Genomic DNA, 20302 nt, shown 5'->3' with positions numbered 1-20302 from the left:
TTAATATAATGTAATTACAAGTATATCTGATTACATAATCCAGATTAAATATAATCAGTCACTACCCAGCACTGCGCACATGCACATAAATATACATTGATTAACTCACTGGAATTCCCACAATTCCTCTGACACCAAGGGCTCCGGGCAGACCTGGGTCTCCCTGTCAAGCAGACAGCAAAATCTCAAAATCTTCCTAAGTTTTTATCATTGAACGAGCCAGATTTAAGAAAACAATATGCATTTTAATTAACAAAAAAGGTCAAATACAGCATCATAAAAACTGGATATGCATGCAGTGTAGCAGGTACAAATGGAAATGTTTTTCCATGAAGTTTGCATCATCATAAACCATTGAATCATCATCATAAGTCACCTTCTCTCCAGTAGCTCCTGCTGCTCCATCAGATCCATGCTTTCCTGGCTCACCCTGCACATAACATCCTCTTCATCATTATTAAAGTTATCATAGACATTTCAAATAACTCTTTCATTACATAATTATTATCATTTTGAGCATAAAACTACTGAGAACTGATTAATCCGTGACTCACAGTGTCACCCTTGGCACCCGCAGCTCCTTTCTCTCCCGGCGCTCCGATCGCACCCTAAAACAACGCATTATGATTAGTCAGAAAGAAACCAGGTACCTTTAAATGGTTTTTGCTGATTTTGCTCAATTCATAGTGTTCTTGAGTAGGGTAGATCATACGGACAAGCAATAACTCACATCATCTCCTTTAGGCCCAAGATGTCCCTGTCGCCCTCTGATGCCTTCAACACCCTGTTAAGACACATACATATTCATTTACTTCACTAAACTCAATATAGAATTCATTATCTGTACAAAATAACTGTTAGTTGACCAACTGCACTCAAATTTGCTGCATCCTGGGTTAGCCCTACGGAGTGTCTATTTACACCAAGAGCAAATAGCCCACCTTGTTGGCCGAGGCTATTTACACTAACTCCGCCCACCATTATCTGATTGGGCCAGACGAAATGACCAAATTAGCTTTTGACTTGGCCAACCCGAGTTTGAATCCATCTTTTAACTCATTCTTCTCCCTTTTCCCATCACATATCAGCTCAAAAATATTCGAAAAGCGTAAATAAAGAGCATAACGGGTGTAGAATAGCTGGAATATAGTGTTTAATGGGTAGGTGTAGTGGTGGGCTTTAGAGACAGGGACAAGAAATGTCCCCAATAAAGCAGCATCCATTTATGATTTTAATAAATACAATCAAATAAACTGAATATGTTGTTATTATTGCACTGTTTTATAATATACTACAATACACTGAGGTGCAAATAGTATCTGCCACTATTTGCCCTAAGTAAAAATAGCATCGTACTAATATTTACACTTAAATACATTTACACTTAATTTTGATGGTCCATTTTAGACATTCTACTAACTATAAGTAACTTTGCAACTACATGTCAATTAACTCTCATTAGAGTATTAGTAGGCTGTAGCAGACTGCTGTTCCAACGCCATCTCACGACCAATTTTTACGAATTCGTACGAGTGATTAAAAGGTGGCTAATTCGTACGAATTCGTACGACCTCACTCGTACAAATTCGTACGATTCGTCTAAACCCACGTGACGGGTAGGTTTAGGGGCGGGGTCAGGGGTAGGTCATTCTTACGAATTCATACAAATTTGGTAACTCGTAAAATATGTACGAATTAGCAAAAATCGTACGAATTTGTACGAGTGAGGTCGTATGAATTCGTACGAATTAGCCACCTCATAAAATTCGTACGAATTGCCGTGAGATCGGGTTGGGTGTTCGGGTTAGTAGAATAAGTTGACATGTAGGTGCAAAGCTACTTATAGTCAGTAAAATGTCTGTTGGGGGAGCATCATAATAAAGAGTTAGCAGATATTAAGCAGACAGTTTACTCATACTCTAATGAGAGTTAGTTGACATGTAGTTGCAAAGTTACTTGTAGTTAGTATAATGTCCAAAGTGGAGCATCGAAATAAAGTGTTACCGAAAACACTGCTATTTTTACTTAGCATAAATTTAAGGCAGCGATAGATGCTATTTACACTTAGTAACGCTGAAAATGTATTAATTAAATTTGTTAATTTATTATATACAATATATTATTATTATATTAATATATTATTTAAAATAAATATAGATATTGTAATTATATTATTTTTAGTTTAGTATTTATTTAACTCATTTATGCACTCGTGATGCCACAGGACTGTTCTCTATCTCCCTAAAATAGCTTGATATCATCTTAAAATCTTGCTTTTATATCCTATAAGCTCTGTTGAACTCCATTTCCACTAGACTAGCTTGCTGAACAGTCTTTTCTCATGAATATCAGATAAAGTCATAAATCATCTGTGCTTTGATGCCAGACTTTAGTTCAGAACGACAGTGTATATTTGATTTTTTTTTTTTTAAATTTGTGAAACACTGCTCACGTACTGGGGATCCTGGTGGTCCGGTGGGTCCTGGGATCCCGTTGAATCCAGGAGGACCCTGCAGACATGAAACAGACAGGCTAAAACTTTACCAAAAGTTCATTGTGCTCAGCTGGAAGAATGACATTTCTATTGCTTTTGTGTTATCACACAAGCCTAAAATATTATTCCCTGCATACATTATGCTCACACAGCAGTTTTAATCTGTACGATCACTTCAGATGTTAATTGATTGGCTTTATTGAGCTTTAAACAAATGTAATAATTATGTCATGCATTGATCGGGCTGGAGGACATTGCTCTGCAAGCGTTCCTCTGGTTTCTTGCTCTTTCCTCATCTGATGCAGATGAAGAAGATGTTTTAAGTCTTACCCGATCTCCTTTATCGCCATGAGGTCCAGGGAATCCGATAGGACCTCGCTGACCCTGCAGGGAATTTGAGTAAACACTATGACAATGTGTCAAAGAGATATTCTTGTGGTGACAGATAATATTAAAAAGTTGAATGCATCTAAGCCTACAACGAATAAACAAAGTCTTCATACATCATCTCCTGCACGTCCAGGAGGACCTGACTCTCCAGCGGTCCCTCGCTCTCCCTGTAAATAAAGAAGAAAATGATGCCAGTGTTTGTTGATTAATCAATCTGAAGAGCTTGTCTATAGCCGTTTCTAGGTTTTCATGATTTCCATTACACGAGAGTAGATGTTAAAACTTCATGCTGATTTGTACTCGGCTTTCGCCAAGATAAGCAAAACTAAGACGTAGCTTTACAGTAAACTATGCTTCTCCATCCATTTACGCTTCTTTCCATAAGGTGGTGTGACTCCCCTTCTGTCCGGCGTTAATGGCAGCAGTGTACTTGGGGCGTCAGCGCACGCGACGGCTGCAACTACAGGACCAGCACGACAACCGTCTGGATTGAGCCGAGTAGGGGACATCTCTAGGGTCTTCAAGTGGGCACCTTCCGTCCTTAGTGTTTAGTCGATTAGCCCACGACACCTCAAGAGGGCTCGACAGTGACTGTGGCGTCCCAGAGTCACCCCCCTCCGTCCCCCACTCAACTCAGCCCAGCTTACTGACCTCTACATCCCTCCTGCTGCTGAGACCTAACCACAATCTCACAATCTCGCCGCAACCCGACCATACGCGCCAACCCGTTGACTAAGGCTGTCGAGCCCCACTGGTGCGTTAATATGCAGTTTCAGTGGCAACGGTTCCGTATGGCATACCACCTACCGCAAAACACAATATCTGCCCAACCACTCGTCATTCACGCAATATCCACAGGAACGTATACAAACAAACCAACAGACTCTTCAAGTTTTCAAGAATTCTACGAAACCGTAGCGTGGCGGCCTGTACACAGCCAGCTAGAATCTTTCCGTCTCAACCACAGCCAGTTGCTGCTCCTTTCTGCTGCTTCAGATAAGTTCTTTACTGTGCGACGCAACTCTTGGCCACTGAATCCGACGTCTCTGAGGAACCGGGTTGTAGAGTGTGCCACAAAACCTCGACAACCCACTTCCACTGGATAAACCTGGACTCTCCATCCTCGCTGTTCTGCTTCAGTGGCCAGATGAGTACCGCAGTTTCTTCCTCTCATATGCCTCATCTACAGCATCCTCCCATGGCACTGTTAACTCTATCAGTTGAACAATGCGTGCTGATCCAGACCACAAAACAATATCTGGTCGTAGGTTAGTGGTGGCAATCTCAGGTGGAAAAATAAGCCGTTGATCAAGATCAGCCAGCATCTTCCAGTCCCTAGCAGCTTCCAGTTGTCCTGGGCGAGAATTGGTGTTAACACCTTTTCTTGGTGGTTGCTCGCCTGGGCGGAGGAATATTGTCTTCTGCGTGTAATGTCTTGCTAGAACAGGTGGCAACTTATTGGTCATACTACGCTTGCCTACCAATGCTAAAGCCAAACATCGCAGTACTTGGTCATGGCGCCAAGTAAACCGACCTTGGCTAAGAGCCACCTTACATCCTGTCAAAATGTGCCTTAATGTGGCAGGTGATGAACACAAAGGACAAGAGGGATCCTCTCCTACCCAGAGGTTTAGGTTCTGCGGTGATGGGAGAACATCATATGTTGACCTAATAAGGAAACTGATCCTACTCTCTTCCATTGACCAAAGGTCTTGCCAGCCCATCTTACGTTGTTCCACACTCTCCCATCTCATCCACTCTCCCTGCTTGGCCTGGGAAATGGCCTTTATACACCTCATCCTCTCCTCCTGCTGTCGCACCTCGTTGACTACCAGCTTCCTCCTTTGAGCTGGGCCTGCCTTGTGCCATTTAGGAGGAGCTAAACTGAGCCCAAAACCCCCTCTTCCATGCTGTACCTGTCCCACGATATCCCTAATTTGAAGGGCAGCCTTTGCCTCTACTACAGATTTCTTTGCTGACCACTTTCTACCAGTTTTTAACACAGGGGCTGCCTCCCTTACACATTTGTCGCGTGACTCTACTAAGGTCATTTCCAGTCTGACCTTGGCACACTTGAACTCCTCGGTTAAAGCAGAGACTGGCAGCTGCAATATTCCTTTACTATAAAGTCCCGCTCTGCTGAGGCAGCGTGGAACTCCCAACCATTTCCTGATGTATGAACTTATCAACGCTTCCAGTTTATCCACTGTTGTCAAAGAAACGTCGTACACGGTCAGTGGCCACAGCAACCTCGGCAGTAGACCAAACTGAAAGCACCAGAGTTTTAGTTTACCAGGTAGAGCACAGCTGTTTATGCTCTTCAACCCTTCCACTGCTTGTCGTCTAACTTCTCCCACCCGAACTGTGTCCTTTAGATCCCCATCGTACCATCTCCCAAGACTCTTCACTGGCTTCTCAGAAACTGTTGGTATTGCCTCACCATTAATGAAGAAACATTTTTTCAAAGCACTCTTACCTTTTCACCCAGGATACCTGGCACACCGTCCACACCTGGAAGACCACGATGTCCCTGGCAGAGAGATTCAATTTAATAACACCTTCATTCATTAGAAAAGTAGTTGGTGTTTGGCCAAAAAAACGCTCTTTAGTGAGCAAACTGATGTACAGCTACTTTGGACAACATATTTCATCTTTGTGCCACATTCATCAATTTCTCCTCACCAAGACACATGATTAGAGGAATGATTCATGTCTGAAGCACAAGTTACGTGCCAAAGTTTATTACTTAGGGGTATGGACTCACCTTCATCCCTGGCAGACCAGGCAATCCCTGTGGTCCAGATGGGCATGTTGTCTGGCACTGCTAACAAAATGAGACACACAAACGCATCAGGTCTATTCATCACTAACTGCAGGATCAGACAGGAAGTGAAGAATAACTCAACCAGCCTGTAGCTCACCAGAGACATGCAAAAGGAGCACTGAAGATTGAAGATGAGGGAGCATAACACTGGAGCCGATTGTCAACTCTTAAAAAACATTTGCTGCATTTTCACGAGCCAATGATAAATTATAGTGCAAATATAGTGCACGTTGACATACAATCCAAGTTCTATATGTTGCATGCTGTATCTTTTTGTGTTTTAAGATATAGGCCTTTGGCAGAACATTTCTTGAATGCTGATGTGCAGGTTCGGTGTGTCCATGTGAAGCATAAATGTTATTAAAATCTAACAAGCACTCACAGTCTCCCCACTTCCCTCAGGGTTCCCAGCACCTTGTGGCCCCTACGGACAGCAGAAGGACAGCAGCGTAGTTTAGATTCAGACACACACTTAAGCAAAGCCCCTTTTAAAATCCTCAAAGGTTACAGCGTTCAGGACAGATCTGCGTGAAAGCTCTGCATTAGTTCTAAACCCTCTGAAAGCCAGAAGTCACCTGAACCAATTAAAGTAAGGGGTAAAAGCAGAGACAAAAAGTCTTAGGATGTATAAAGGTAGACAGTGAATTACAGTGAGTTTTAAATAACAGATAGCCGACGGCAAAACTTCAAGAGCCAAATTTGAAGTTTTGTATCTGTTAGTAGCCTATAGGTTGGGTTTGGTAATGCTAATGTACTGCTAAAAGTTGACGAAATTAATGACATTTGTAATGCAGTAATGTAATTGTAAATGTAGTCTAATGCAAATTTGGACAATAAAAGTACAGGAAAGTCTCCTCCCCCCCACCACCATATTACAATGCACTGTCACTGCCACCACAAAACAGATTTTTATTTTGTCTTGCGTTACAGATTTTTATTTTATCTTGCGTTACAGATTTTTATTTTGTCTTGTGTTACAAATTTTCATTTTATCTTGCGTTACAAATTTTCATTTTATCTTGTGTTACAAATTTTTATTTTATCTTGCGTTACAGATTTTCATTTTATCTTGTGTTACAGATTTTTATTTTATCTTGCGTTACAGATTTTTATTTTGTCTTGTGTTACAAATTTTCATTTTATCTTGCGTTACAGATTTTCATTTTATCTTGCGTTACAGATTTTTATTTTGTCTTGTGTTACAAATTTTCATTTTATCTTGCATTACAAATTTTCATTTTATCTTGTTACAAATTTTTATTTTATCTTGCGTTACAGATTTTTATTTTGTCTTGTGTTACAAATTTTCATTTTATCTTGCGTTACAAATGTTCATTTTATCTTGTGTTACAAATGTTTATTTTATCTTGCGTTACAGATTTTCATTTTGTCTTGTGTTACAGATTTTTATTTTATCTTGCGTTACAGATTTTTATTTTGTCTTGTGTTACAAATTTTCATTTTATCTTGCGTTACAGATTTTCATTTTATCTTGCGTTACAGATTTTTATTTTTTCTTGCGTTACAGTTTTTTTATTTTATCTTGCATTACAGATTTTTATTTTATCTTGTGTTACAAATTTTCATTTTATCTTACGTTACAGATTTTCATTTTGTCTTGTGTTACAGATTTTTATTTTATCTTACGTTACAGATTTTTATTTTATCTTGCGTTACAGATTTTTATTTTATCTTGTGTTACAGATTTTCATTTTCTCTTGTTACAGATTTTCATTTTTTGTCTTTTTTAATTTTAATTAATTTATTTTATTAATCAATGAATACATTTTGTATTAATACATTTATAGTCAATAAGTTAGTTGTTAACTGTTTTAGTTCAGTTTAAACAATAATTTTCTGTATTTTTACATTTTATTTGAATTTCTACAAATTTCTAGATTAAAATTCAATGATGTAAACAAAAACTCAATACAGTGAGACATAGACATAAACTCTAAAATTAAAACTCTACCATTGAGTGTTCTGGTTATATGGACACTAAACTAAATTAAGCCCATTACAGTATACGTTGCCTGAAAGTTGTTTGAAAACATTCGCCATATGTAAATTTGCTAAACTTATGAAATATATCAATGGTAGAAGCCGGTCTTACTGCTGGTCCTGGAGCTCCTGGTGGGCCTGGTGGTCCTGGGACCCCAAGTCCTCCTCTTGGTCCAGGAGGACCCTGGAAAAATATCATAAAGGATATTTATATTCTGGTAACAGAGACAATCAATAAAGCAATGACAACAAGAGCTAGATTAAGTATGAAAACCGATATGTAATGACAATTGTATACTGTAAAGGTGGCACAGAAGCGCTTCTGAAATGGCATTTAGGTGTCTTTACACAGACTGTTTAATGCAGCTTAAAGGTGGCATGAATGCATTTACACCGCAATTATAACTGTATACTTTGATACTAAGGGTTGAAGTGGGTCAGAGCAGGCATAATTTAATCAGGCTTTTATGCAGCACTACACAGAGATTTGAGCAGCCTTAACTCTTTAGCTATATTAAGATGCCTTAGTATTAATGCACTGCGTAACACTTTGAAAAGAATTCCGACCTCTGGTCCGATGTTTCCCTCATCTCCTGGAGTACCAGGCTTCCCTGGGGGGCCCTGCATGAGTGGAAAATAGCATTAAGAAGTGTAAATGTGAAATTAAAAGATGTGAGTGAGACTAATTACAGTAAAACCAGTTTTTTTGTTACATACTGGAGGCCCAACAGTCTCTGGTCCCTAGAAGAAGAAAAACACAATAACAACAGAATAAGTCAAACCTTCAAAATGCATAATTTGTCTAAAAAGCATGGTACAGTCGTTTTTGCTAAGTAAATAATCAAAAGCACAAGAAAACAATGATATGACAATGCAATGTCAATAGAACACGTCAACATCACAAAAACAAAAACATTTAGAATTTAACAGTGAAGCGCTTGTTTGCTTTCCAAAACGAGGAAAAGACTTACCGGGGGTCCGGCAGATCCAGGGAAACCAGGAAGACCCTACAACCCCCCAAAAAACAAATCTTAGCATAATGACATGAATTCACAGTCCCATTAAAATTTCACAACTTTTTTTTTTTGTTTTTTTTTTAAAATGTGTGCATTTTATGAAAGACTATTTTGCAGGTAAATAGTGAATTGTGAAGAATCTGAGAAAATGCATCATTTTATTGATTTCTCGCTGTTCCGCAATCATGGAATCATGAAAAACGGCAGGAAATGAATGTGAATTCAAACAGACAGTGAATTTAAGGGGTCATTCTGAGGTCTCTTACTCTTTCTCCCACTGGTCCTCGTGGCCCCATGGGGCCCATTGGTCCCTACACATATAGAAAGAGAACCAATTAACATCAAAGTAATTCATTTAGCACAATGAAATGAAACAGTTTGTGTGCTGCTATGAAACTGATTACACGTTATTGATCGTCTCATTGGTAACTCTTTGCAATAAGGTCCCATCGCATTAACTAACATATGAATATAATGAGCAATACATTTGTGATAGTATTTATTTTTGTTAACGTTCGTTAATAAAAGTACTACTATTCATTGTGCAGTTAACTAATATTACCAAATGGAACTTTATTGGAAAGTGTTATCGTCTCGTTTAGGTTGTGTTATTAATGTCATGTGTCTCAATACTAACCAATAGTCCTGGGACCCCCTGCAGTCCTCTCTGTCCTGGCAGTCCAACCTCGCCTCGATCTCCTTTACTGCCCTACGACACACACAGAAAGACAAAAACAGTTTCATCACCATTCAGCATCGACTGCAGCTGTTGCTAAGATATGGCGGAGCCCGGTGGGTCTATTCTAACATAACTAGTGATGCATCTGTCCTCATCTGATAGGACCAGAGTCAGCTCTGAGCAGCATTTCACCTATTTATGACACACCAGATGATGGTGCAATTCAACCACGCTTTCCCTAAATAGATATTGACGCAGGAAGCTGGATTGATTGGCTGTGTTTTGGATCTGGCAGCCTGTAAATGCATTTTCTCATTAGGAGTTATAATATAAAACTTGCTGTTTTAATGGGTATAGCGGTCAAGTTCAATAAAGGTAATATTCAATCTTACTGAATGAACGCCAAGTTTTTATACATGTTGTATAATACAATTCATGTGACACATAGGGCATTGTTCAAATATAGTTCTCAGAACTCTGTTCTCATTTTTTAAAATGAGCAGCGCAGATATCCCTTCTCAATTACTATTATTAGTACTTTTTTGTTGTAATTCAAACAGTATACTATTTTCTATAGAAAATGTTTAAAAGAACAAGATATACCTTTTTATACTGTGCATTTTCATATTGTGTTGCCTACTTATTTTGTAATACACACTTACAATTTTAGTGATTTTTATTAGAATTTATGTGTGTTTTATTTTTTTTTAAACAGAACACACACACACATATATATTATATATATACTGTTTTTTTTTCAGTACACAAATATAATCACAATATAGTTATATACAGTATATATATATATATATATATATATATATATATATTGTTTTCATTTTTAGTGTAGAAAAAAAACTTTGTAACAACTTCGTAGCATCCAAGCTATTTTTTGTGTGTTATAATAATAAGAATATTATTATATATCAGCTTTATAATTGTTAGACCTTACAAACTACGTTTTTTAGCTGGTTTAATTAAAAAAAGAGATAATATAATGATATATCAGCTTCATAATCTTTGTAGCTTACAAACTATTTATTTTTAGTGTTTAATAATAATAATAATAATAATAATAGATTTATGCATCATCTTTATAATCTGCTGTAGCAAAAATAATGATCAGCTCATCAGTATCGGTCAGTATCAATTTCAATATCAGTGCATCCCTTTTCCTAACTCTAGGACTAACTTTTAGAACAATGTCTCCCTGAAGATGTTGGAGATAAAGATGTTTCTTCAATTTTCCATACTTACCGGAGCTCCAGGGGTGCCCGGGGTGCCTGGAATACCCTGAAGAACAGAAGATTTTTTTTTGAGAAAAAAAAAAACTAGGTGCTAAAAAAACACAGTAAGTCAGTTAGTGAGACAGGACAGATGTGTCGACATAAGAAAATCTCCAATGAGCAACTCCTGCCTCCCTGAACAAGAGAATAAATCCCTAATGAGCTGGCCGGGACCAAAGAACAAACGTTTCATTAGCTTTTGTGGAAGACTGAGCTGCTTAAGTCTAAAAGGAACAATTCTAATGGAGGTTCATTAGACTTTTACTTCAGGACTGGATCACAGAAGATGAAAATACAAAAGAACACGAGTTAAAAAGTTCAAACTGATAATCATTTTGATTTGAGCATCGCTACAGTGAATGAATAGGAAAATCGAATCCTTTGTCGATTGTATAACTAAATATCTTGTTTAATTATGTTACGGCTAACATACAGTATATCATCATTACTGTATGTATTTTCTATTTTTCCCAAATAATAATAATTAATAGTAAATTAATAAGATAATAATAAAAATAAAAATAATGAAATGCATTCATTATTTAAAAAATATTGTTTTGCCATATTTGTGTTCAATATGCATCAGATCTACTGGTAATTTCTCATATAAACGTGAAGTTGACTACATTTCTAAGGCAACACACCCCAGACGAATAGGGTAAAAACAAAACGGATTTAAAAAAAAAAAACATACTTCCCCAGTTAATTGATTATATTAAGAATTGCACATATTTTTTGAATCCAATTTTTTCTGACATGCTTTTAAATATGCAAATGAGGCATTGTCTAATCAAATATGAGCTAATTTGCATCAATTTCCAGAATAGGAATCTTAGGAAAGGATAACACCAGGTTCGGAAAATCGGTTTTACAGAGGGGATTTTGCATAACTCCATAAATAAGAAAATACTGTCAACAGCCAGAAAAAGCCTTAAAATATATGCATAGTAACTGAAATCTACAGACACAAACAGATAAAGTACAAGAAAATAAAGACGTTTAGGGTTATTTGGACGTTTTCTTTCCACTAGTCTGAAAAACATGTTATGAAAAGCCAAATAGCCCAAAATCTCACAATTGTCTGTAGTGTCTTGCTTTCATTTACAGTAGTCATGTTTATATTGAACAGAAAGACATACGTCTCTCCCGTCTCTGCCATCTTCTCCTGTGGGTCCACGAGGCCCCTCAGGGCCCTCAGGGCCGGGGGGACCAGGGATTGGCTTGGGATCCGGCTGTAAAGTGTTGAAGGAGTAAAAGAAGGAAAACGATGAGTAAATGTAAACATGAAATGTTTTAGAATCCTTTTTATCATTTGCTTTGGTCACAAATAATCTGTTTCATTAAACAAAATCAATATCCGGAAAGGCTGCAAATAATCTCTCTCTCTCCAGGGACCGTAAACAATTACTTTAACACAATAAAGAATAAAATGTAAATCATTATCTCTCTGCCGCCGGCTTCTCTTTATTAGCTTAAGCTTCAAGCGAGCCAAGGAAATTTAGAAAGTAACTGTATTCTTTCAAGGATGATTTCGTGAAATTTCAAAGAAATTTCTTAATAAAATATCACATTATTAACCTTGTGGTGTTAATAATCTCATATATAAATGCATAAAAGCTGTTCCGGGTCATGTTTTGTGGATTGCAGTAAGTATAGCAGGTAGCAATGAGTCACTTCAGCAACAAAGCATTGTAGTAGATTATTTGCTAAAAATAATAATGATAAATTAAAGAAAAACAAAGTAAAAAAAATCAAATACCTCAGCATTGGCATACATCTGAAGAAGCGAGAGAGAGAGAGAGAGAGAGAGAGAGAGAGAGAGAGAGAGAGAGAGAGAGAGAGAGAGAGAGAGAGAGAGAGAGAGAGAGAGAGAGAGAGAGAGAGAGAGAGAGAGAGAGAGAGAGAATTAAGATTATTGCAGAGTTAGTGAAAGTGAAACCCCTTCACCAAAAAGAGAAAGCACACCTGTAGATGGCGCCACAACATGCGGCCTACGATAGCACCCCGCTGGCAAACTCGTCAAAAAACAAAGCAAATGCGTGAATGCCGACATTGACGTCAACCGTTAAGTGGCGAAGTGAGATGTTGAGGCAACTAGCGTTTCCAGTCGGCCATAGCAATAAACTCGATATTGTTAAGGTTGTACCTTGGTTATGCAATGCATATATTAGAATGAAAGTAATGCTATTGATAATAATTTATTCAAAATTGTGACTAAAGTCTTAAATTGTACAATTGTATTGACAGTTTACTGCTTAAAACCATCTTTGACCAGCTTAAGGTGGTTTGATGGTCTTTGCATCCAGTTTTGGATGCTTGCTGATGAGGGTAAAAAAGCAGCCAAACCACCTTTCAGCCTTTCAGCAGGGAGCTGACTTGATTTTTCCATATTTAAGTTGTTAAACATAACAACAAAAAAGATTGTTTTCTCATTTAAGACAAACAGGAAGTGATGAAAGCATACCTCAGTCAGAGGAAGTTCCGTGCAGCTCTCTCTCTGAGCTCTCTTTGGGTCACAGTGAATCAGCATCCACTGCAACTCAAACTGGAAAACATAAAACAACCAAGTTACTGCTTTATTTGTACAGTAACTACAACAACTGCTTCGTGTTGAACATGAAAAGTGATGCACAGTCTCTTGTAAGTTCTCTTCATAAATAAATAAATGCATAATCCAGCCTACAGTATATGCTCATCCTGTATATTCGTGATTAAAAATGAAAATATGAATGAATACAAAAGCTATGAAATGACAGGTAATAATAGATTATGACAGAATTTTTATGACCCTGTCTGTTAAAATGAAAGTCTAACGCAACCACTGGACTACATTTACAAATCCCTCCGACCACAAACCTTATTTGATTTACATATGCATTTTCAGACTTATTTTTATCCGTCCTTTGGACAGGAAGTGACAAGGTGCTGAGGTTCAGTAATCTGGCAGTTTCAGTGTGACAGTTACACAGACCGACAGTCACATTTATCACAGGTACAGACTGTAACAGGATGTGATGGATTTGGCAGGTGTGGGGTGACAGTAACATTCATCAAATACAGCAGAGATCAAAACAACTGAATTAACCCTTTCAAACATGTTCAATATTAGTTCTTATAAGTCTTTGTTACCTATTTAAAATGCCATTTAAATTATTCATATTAAAGCAAAATCAAATCTTAACATCTTAACAAGGTATATGTCTGAACACAGTGATATTAAAGGGGCACTAAGTATTTTTGGTCACATTTTATTTTGAGGTGTCTTTGTTACAGTGTAATTATACATTTAAGTACCGAGTAATATGAATTAACTAGATCTACTTACTATTAGGGATGTCACGGTACCAAAATTCCAGTAGTCGGTACCGATACCATTAAAATTTTACGGTTCTCGGTACCAATTTCGGTACCACAGCAAAATCAGTTTGAACTATTTTTCCAGTCTATTTAACCATTTGAAAAAAAAAATTAAATTCAATTATTTATGATGGTAAATTTATGAAAGCATTGAAGGCTACATTCTGTTTAAACGAAAATATTGATGACATTGAGAAATATTGCTTATAAAAAAATCAAGGGAAAAATAAGCAACCTTCTATGCACACATTATTATTAGTAGTAGTAGTAGTATTTTTAATTAATGGAGACGTAGTTAAATCTATTGTACAGTAGCCTAATATATTTATTTCTGTCAATTTCTTTGTTAAACCAAACTTTTATTTTGACGGGTTGCCGTGAAGACCTTTGAGTTTCTGTGCGTGTATGATATGACGATAGTTTTTCTCAAATGAAACGATAAAGTGCTCATGAAGTGACTCTCAGAGATGAATTGAATCATGAATCATGTCATCATATCGTGAGGCAGCAGAGACGGAAAATAGCGCGAGCGTCACTCGACTCGTGCTTCAGTGTGTGTGTGTGTGTGTGTGTGTGTGAGGTAACGTTAAATGAAACCGCGCGTCTGCGCCGTTCATTCACACAGAGACAAGCAGAACACGCAGGGGTAATATTTAAATAGTCTTTTTTCATTTTAATATACACAGACACCACATCAGCAGCGCTGCCGGTCGCCATGTCTCAGCGCTTTCATGAAGAGGACGCAACTTCACGCCCTTCGCGCATGCATGCGCATCCAGAACCGGGTTTGACCGGATACTCGGTACCACCGGTACTTGGTACCGTGACGTTTAAATTTTTTTAGTACCGACTTGGTACCGAAGTACCGAATATTTTGACAACACTACTTACTATAGGATTAGGGTTTGGTTTAGGGTTAGTTGCACGTAATTATGCATAAGTTATAGCTATTATTAGTAACATGTAATAATCTAATAAGGACACTGTAAAATAAAGTGTTACCATATTTTTTTGTTATTGGCCAATGCAACACAGATAGAGAGATAGATAAATAAATAAAATAAATACATAAATAGCCAATGTAATACATTTTTCTGTATTTCTACATCTACATGAAATTCATCTTATGTGAGTGTGAATCATTTAAATGTCAAAAGTAAACTTAGTTTCTTAATGAATAAATTATTATCATCAACAATAACAACATATTAATAATAAATACTAAAGTAATTTTTTTGCAAGTATTTTTTATATAATCTAAATCTATATGCAATACATTATGAGACATTTTAAACATATCTGTCAAAAGCATGCTATTCATTTATTTCTTATAAATAAATAATGCATTTTATTTTTCTATATCATGTACATCTCATGGGACTCTATATTTTAAACATATCTGTCAAAAGAATAAATAAATATATAAAAATAAATAAATAAATAAAAGCGCTAATGATGAAACTGTTGCTCTCACCACTACAGAGGTGTTGGGATCAGAATCCAGTCTTCCGATGAGAGTGTCTCCCTCTGTGTTGACATAGCCTTTCCTCTTGATGGGCTTCTGGTCCACCGGGTGACAGTCCACGTACAGCGTCACCAGCTCCTTCTCCACGCCAACCATCACCTTGTGCCATTTAGTGTTGAAGAGGACAGAGAGGCCCGGAAAGGTGACGGTCTGGACGTCTCCTTCTATAGTGGTGAGGAAGAACTCCAGGGCCTGCTGGTCTCCATTGAGACGCATGCCTGCCTGCTTCAAGCCGTCTTCATCCACCACCTGCCAGATGTTCCACACCTTGTTCACGGTGTTCTTGATCATGCGGAAGGTGGTCATGAAGGAATACTCATCCGGAAAGCCTCTTGGAAAGTTCAGCCTGGTGGGAAACAAATACGGATATTTATTAAAGGTCCCATATTGTACACCTTTCTGGAGGTTTATTTGAGGTATTTATGTCCTTAAGAATATAAATGTGCGGTATAAGTACCAAAAACCATCTCAATATATTTTTTTATTAAGAACAGGTCGATTTTGGCCTGTCTAATTAATATTCATGAGCCTCTCTTGTGATTGGCTTGTTGTTTTCTGAGTGACGCACGGCCAGGCCAACCACAGGTAACTAGGGTCATGTATGCTGTAGGGTCATGGATGCTCACAAGTAAGGTAAATAAAACACCTGTAATGATGGGCATTGCTGAGGGAAATGTTATCCGGCCTTATATGTTCGAGCCGGACTCAGACCCCGAATCGGGACAACCAACCACCTCCTCAAACGCGCTAACAAAAGGATGTTTCAGAATGGAAATTAATGTTTTGGGTTTTTTCGGCTTTATTGTAAGAGTATTATAATTACCATTACATCAATGCTGCACGCAGATTTACCGTTAACGCTAATTTAAACTGTCTGTAAACAAACTTTTGAAATACTTTACCCATGCAAGGACACTTAACGTTAGTTTCTGTTAGCAAATCAAAAGACACAGAGACTGAGTGAACTCAATCTCACCGTCTTTAACTCAATAAAAACAACTAAGGAAAACAAACAACGTATTTTGTCTTGTTTCCAACAGATATTCTATCAAAGCTTGTGGCAACCATAGACTGTACAAAACAAGACGTCGGCATCAACTTACCAACACGTTAGTGTTGCATATCCGTTTACAAACTATAATTTTAGATTATGCTCCATAATGTAACATAAAATGTGTTAGAAGTTTATTTACGGGTTATGAATTTGAGGTTGGGCCCAATAATGTAGGGACTGCAGCATCTTTGATGAGTAGCTTCTTTGAAAAAGCGGCATTGAACTGTGCCAGACTGACGAAGCAGTCGCACAAATGTGCAGAACAGACGACTAAGGTCGAACTAAACTGCTGTGGTATTTAAATATTAGCCACTGGTCTCTTATATTAATGTTGTTCGGAAGCAATAATGTAGTTTCCTGACATCCATCGACTGAACAGCGTTTTCTCGGCATGTTTCCGTGTTGTTGTTGCTCAGCAACGATGTTGTCTGGAGTTGGGCAAAAGGAGGGAGGGATGGTGGGCAGTGCTCGGGGTGATGACTGAAGGCGGTGACTGAGTAGTTCAGACGTCACATTTATACGGAAGTCACAACGGCTTGTGAAAAGGCACTACTTTATGCAGGCTGTGTGCATTTGTCTGTGGATTGAAACTTATGTTTTAGTTACATAGCCCCTAGACCTCTGTTATCTTGAAAAAAGCCAGGAAATTTCAGTTTTGACAATATGGGACCTTTAAATATTTGTTTCTTAATACAGATTGCTTTTTTTATCACAAATGGATTGCAGAAGGCAACCAAGATCCGTCAGTGCCGTTAGATACAATGTGTATCTCTGTTATATCATGGATGCGACCAAGCAAATGTAAGTTACCTAATATTATATAAAAAAAGGTTTAGAAGCCAACTTTAAAGTTTTAAATATATATTTTTAATCTATATTAATATTGAGGTATGGTCTGAGGGCAAGTGGCTTTAGTGAAAGTGAAAAAACAACTAAATAAAATAAAATAAAGGTCCATTTGAAATGATACATTTGTGTTAAAAACATTCTAGTGATTCATTTAATAAAAATTGTTAAAAACTTGTCTCATTAAAAAAAAAATGTGGGGGAAAAAAACAAGGTTTAGAAACTTGTTTCAAATGTTTAAATATATAATTAAATCTATATGAATATTGAGCTATGGCCTGTGGGTGGGTGGTTTTAGTTAAAATGTATCAAATAAAATAAAATAAACAAATAAATAAATAAAAAAATAAAATACATAAAAAAAATAAAAAAATAAAAAAAATACAAAAATACAAAAATTAAATTAAATAAATAATAATAATCATAAAATAAAATTTATTAAAATAAAATAAAATAAAATAAATGAATTAAATAAGAGAGAAAATTACATGAAATGGTGCATTTTGTATTAAGAACACTAATGATTATTTTCAAAGTTTTAAAAACTGATGGCAGGAAAAATTGTTTAACTTTTTTTAAGAATTGCACTGTAAAAGCTTACATTTTAAACTATAATGTTGCACTGGTAGCTTTGTTAAACAGAAAGAACTACTGCAAATGCATAATGAAGTTACGTTCTTGTAATGAAGCGCATCTATTTATAAATGGGATGTATTACCTCTAAGAATAGTAATCCACCTCCATTATTGTCTGATCATCAAGGGAATAGCCCTGCATTATACACACAGCTCGGCTTCAAGTTGTTCTGAGATAAAATTATGAATAACATACAGATCAGAGAAGTCCACTTTCATCTTCAAAGCCTGTGTGTCGTCCGTGAGTTATTTCAGATGAAAATAGATGAATCAGATGCCGGGCTGCAGGCGGTGAGGGAACAACACACACCATCTGAGAATCAATTACCTTGTCTGGTTTTACACGCACCCTCTCTGGGCTCGACCCCGTGTGGTGTTTTAACAGGCAGAGGTGCTCTGCGGGAGATGTTCTCACGAATGAAGCTACAGCAGCCTTTAACCAGCTTGTAAATGGATCAAGGCGAGGCCATAAATATGGAGTTTCCTGTTGGCTAGTAAAATAAATGAGGGCCACTGTTCGGAATAATGACAATGACAATGACAATTTATTTGTATAGCACTATTAAAAACAACAGCTGTTGACCAATGTGCTTTCCACATAGACTCACAAATCAATAAGGAACCCCATATTCAAGCAACATGCAAACACATACAAAACACAGTCTTTAATCAAAAGCTTTTGAAAATAAATAGGTTTTAAGTTTGGATTTAAAAATAGTAAGAGATGGAGCCTGTCTTAAGCTAATTGGGAGAGTATTCCAAAGTCTAGGTGCAGCGATGGAAAACGCTCGATCTCCTCTGCGCTTTAGGCGCGATTTTGGGGTAGACAGTAAGGCCAGATTTGAAGAGCGTAGAGACCTTGCAGGCTTTTGTTCTATTAATAATTCTACTAGGTACGTTGGTGCTAATCCATTTAAAGATTTATAAACTAAAAGTAATACTTTAAATTCTACTCTGTAACACACCGGTAACCAATGCAATGATCTTAGAATCGGTGTAATATGCTCTCTCTTTTTTTTTTTTTTCGCACAGAAAACGGGCCGTAGCATTTTGGACACATTGTAAACGAGATAGTGTTTGCTGACTAATTCCCAGATATAACGAGTTACAATAGTCCAATCTCGACGAAATAAATACATGAATTAATTTCTCAAGATCTTTAAATGAGAGAAACGGTTTTGCTTTAACGAGCAGACGTAACTGATAAAAACATGATTTTACCACGGAGTTTATTTGACGATCAAATTTTAGATTATCGTCTAAAACAAAACCCAAATCTTTCACCCACGGTCTCAAGTACACGGACATCTCACCCAGATTTAGGTTTACAGATTTTGATTGCTCAGATGGGCTAAACATAATGATTTCAGTTTTCTTTTCATTAAAAATTAAAAAATTTAAAGAAAGCCATGCCTTTACCTCCTCTAGGCATGCTGTAAGAGACGTTAGGGTTAAAAAATCTCGTTTCACGGGCAAATAGACCTGTGTGTCGTCTGCGTAGCAGTGAAATGACAGACCGTGTTTTTTAAAAATGGACCCAAGAGGAAGCATATATAAAGAAAATAATAATGGAGCTAAAATAGAGCCCTGCGGAACTCCATAGTGTAGGTGTGCTGTACTCGAGTAACGTTCTCCTATCTTAACTGAGAAACTCCTATTTGTTAGAAATGATATTAACCATTTCAAAGCTGTACCTCCTATACCAACATAGTGCCTTAGACGGTCAGTTAGGATAGTATGATCAATTGTATCAAACGCTGCTGTTAAATCGAGAAGAACAAGTACTGTGAAATCACCAGAGTCGCAAGTAATTAAAATATCATTAAAAACTCTGACCAATGCGGTCTCTGTGGAGTGACATTTTCGAAAGCCAGACTGAAATATTTCAAATAATGAGTTCTCAGCTAAATAACTCTGTAACTGTAATAGAATAATTTTTTCAAAAAATTTAGAAACAAATGGCAAATTAGAAATTGGCCTAAAATTTGTCAAAACAGATGAATCCAGGTTCGATTTTTTAATCATTGGACGGATCACTGCATGCTTTAAGCAGTCAGGCATAATGCCAGATTCTAGACTGCGATTTATTATAATCAGAAGATATGGAGCCATATCAGCAATAAGTTGTCTGAATAAAAAAGGAGGAAGACTATCCAGTGGTGAGCCAGAAGGCTTGAGCTGCTTAGCTATGTCTA

General features: G+C 37.1%; 1 protein-coding gene across 4 annotated transcripts in view; it reads right to left on the bottom strand.

Annotated features, from left to right (window-relative positions):
• Nucleotides 1-20302, bottom strand: part of LOC130077353 (collagen alpha-3(IX) chain) — a 48715-nt gene that overhangs the window by 6829 nt on the left and 21584 nt on the right. Inside the window, exons 5-25 of one of the 4 annotated variants that reach the window (XM_056242572.1) lie at nt 15522-15918; nt 13155-13235; nt 12450-12467; nt 11830-11922; nt 10662-10697; nt 9363-9434; nt 8992-9036; nt 8681-8716; nt 8427-8450; nt 8277-8330; nt 7822-7893; nt 6091-6132; nt 5649-5708; nt 5361-5414; nt 2998-3051; nt 2825-2878; nt 2457-2510; nt 731-784; nt 555-608; nt 377-430; nt 110-163 (exon numbers count right to left, since the gene is read on the bottom strand). In XM_056242572.1, coding sequence (XP_056098547.1) covers nt 110-163; nt 377-430; nt 555-608; nt 731-784; nt 2457-2510; nt 2825-2878; nt 2998-3051; nt 5361-5414; nt 5649-5708; nt 6091-6132; nt 7822-7893; nt 8277-8330; nt 8427-8450; nt 8681-8716; nt 8992-9036; nt 9363-9434; nt 10662-10697; nt 11830-11922; nt 12450-12467; nt 13155-13235; nt 15522-15918 — 1462 coding nt within the window. The remainder of the gene's footprint in view (nt 1-109; nt 164-376; nt 431-554; nt 609-730; nt 785-2456; nt 2511-2824; nt 2879-2997; nt 3052-5360; nt 5415-5648; nt 5709-6090; nt 6133-7821; nt 7894-8276; nt 8331-8426; nt 8451-8680; nt 8717-8991; nt 9037-9362; nt 9435-10661; nt 10698-11829; nt 11923-12449; nt 12468-13154; nt 13236-15521; nt 15919-20302) is intronic. The other 3 variants (XM_056242573.1, XM_056242574.1, XM_056242575.1) reach the window with 3 other exon arrangements.

Source organism: Rhinichthys klamathensis, unplaced genomic scaffold (genome assembly GCF_029890125.1).
Source record: "Rhinichthys klamathensis goyatoka isolate OS25496 unplaced genomic scaffold, OSU_Roscu_1.1 h1tg000731l_1, whole genome shotgun sequence".
NCBI lineage: Eukaryota > Metazoa > Chordata > Actinopteri > Cypriniformes > Leuciscidae > Rhinichthys > Rhinichthys klamathensis.
The sequence above is the reverse complement of the archived record's forward strand: the minus strand, read 5'-3'. Positions and strand labels throughout refer to the sequence as shown.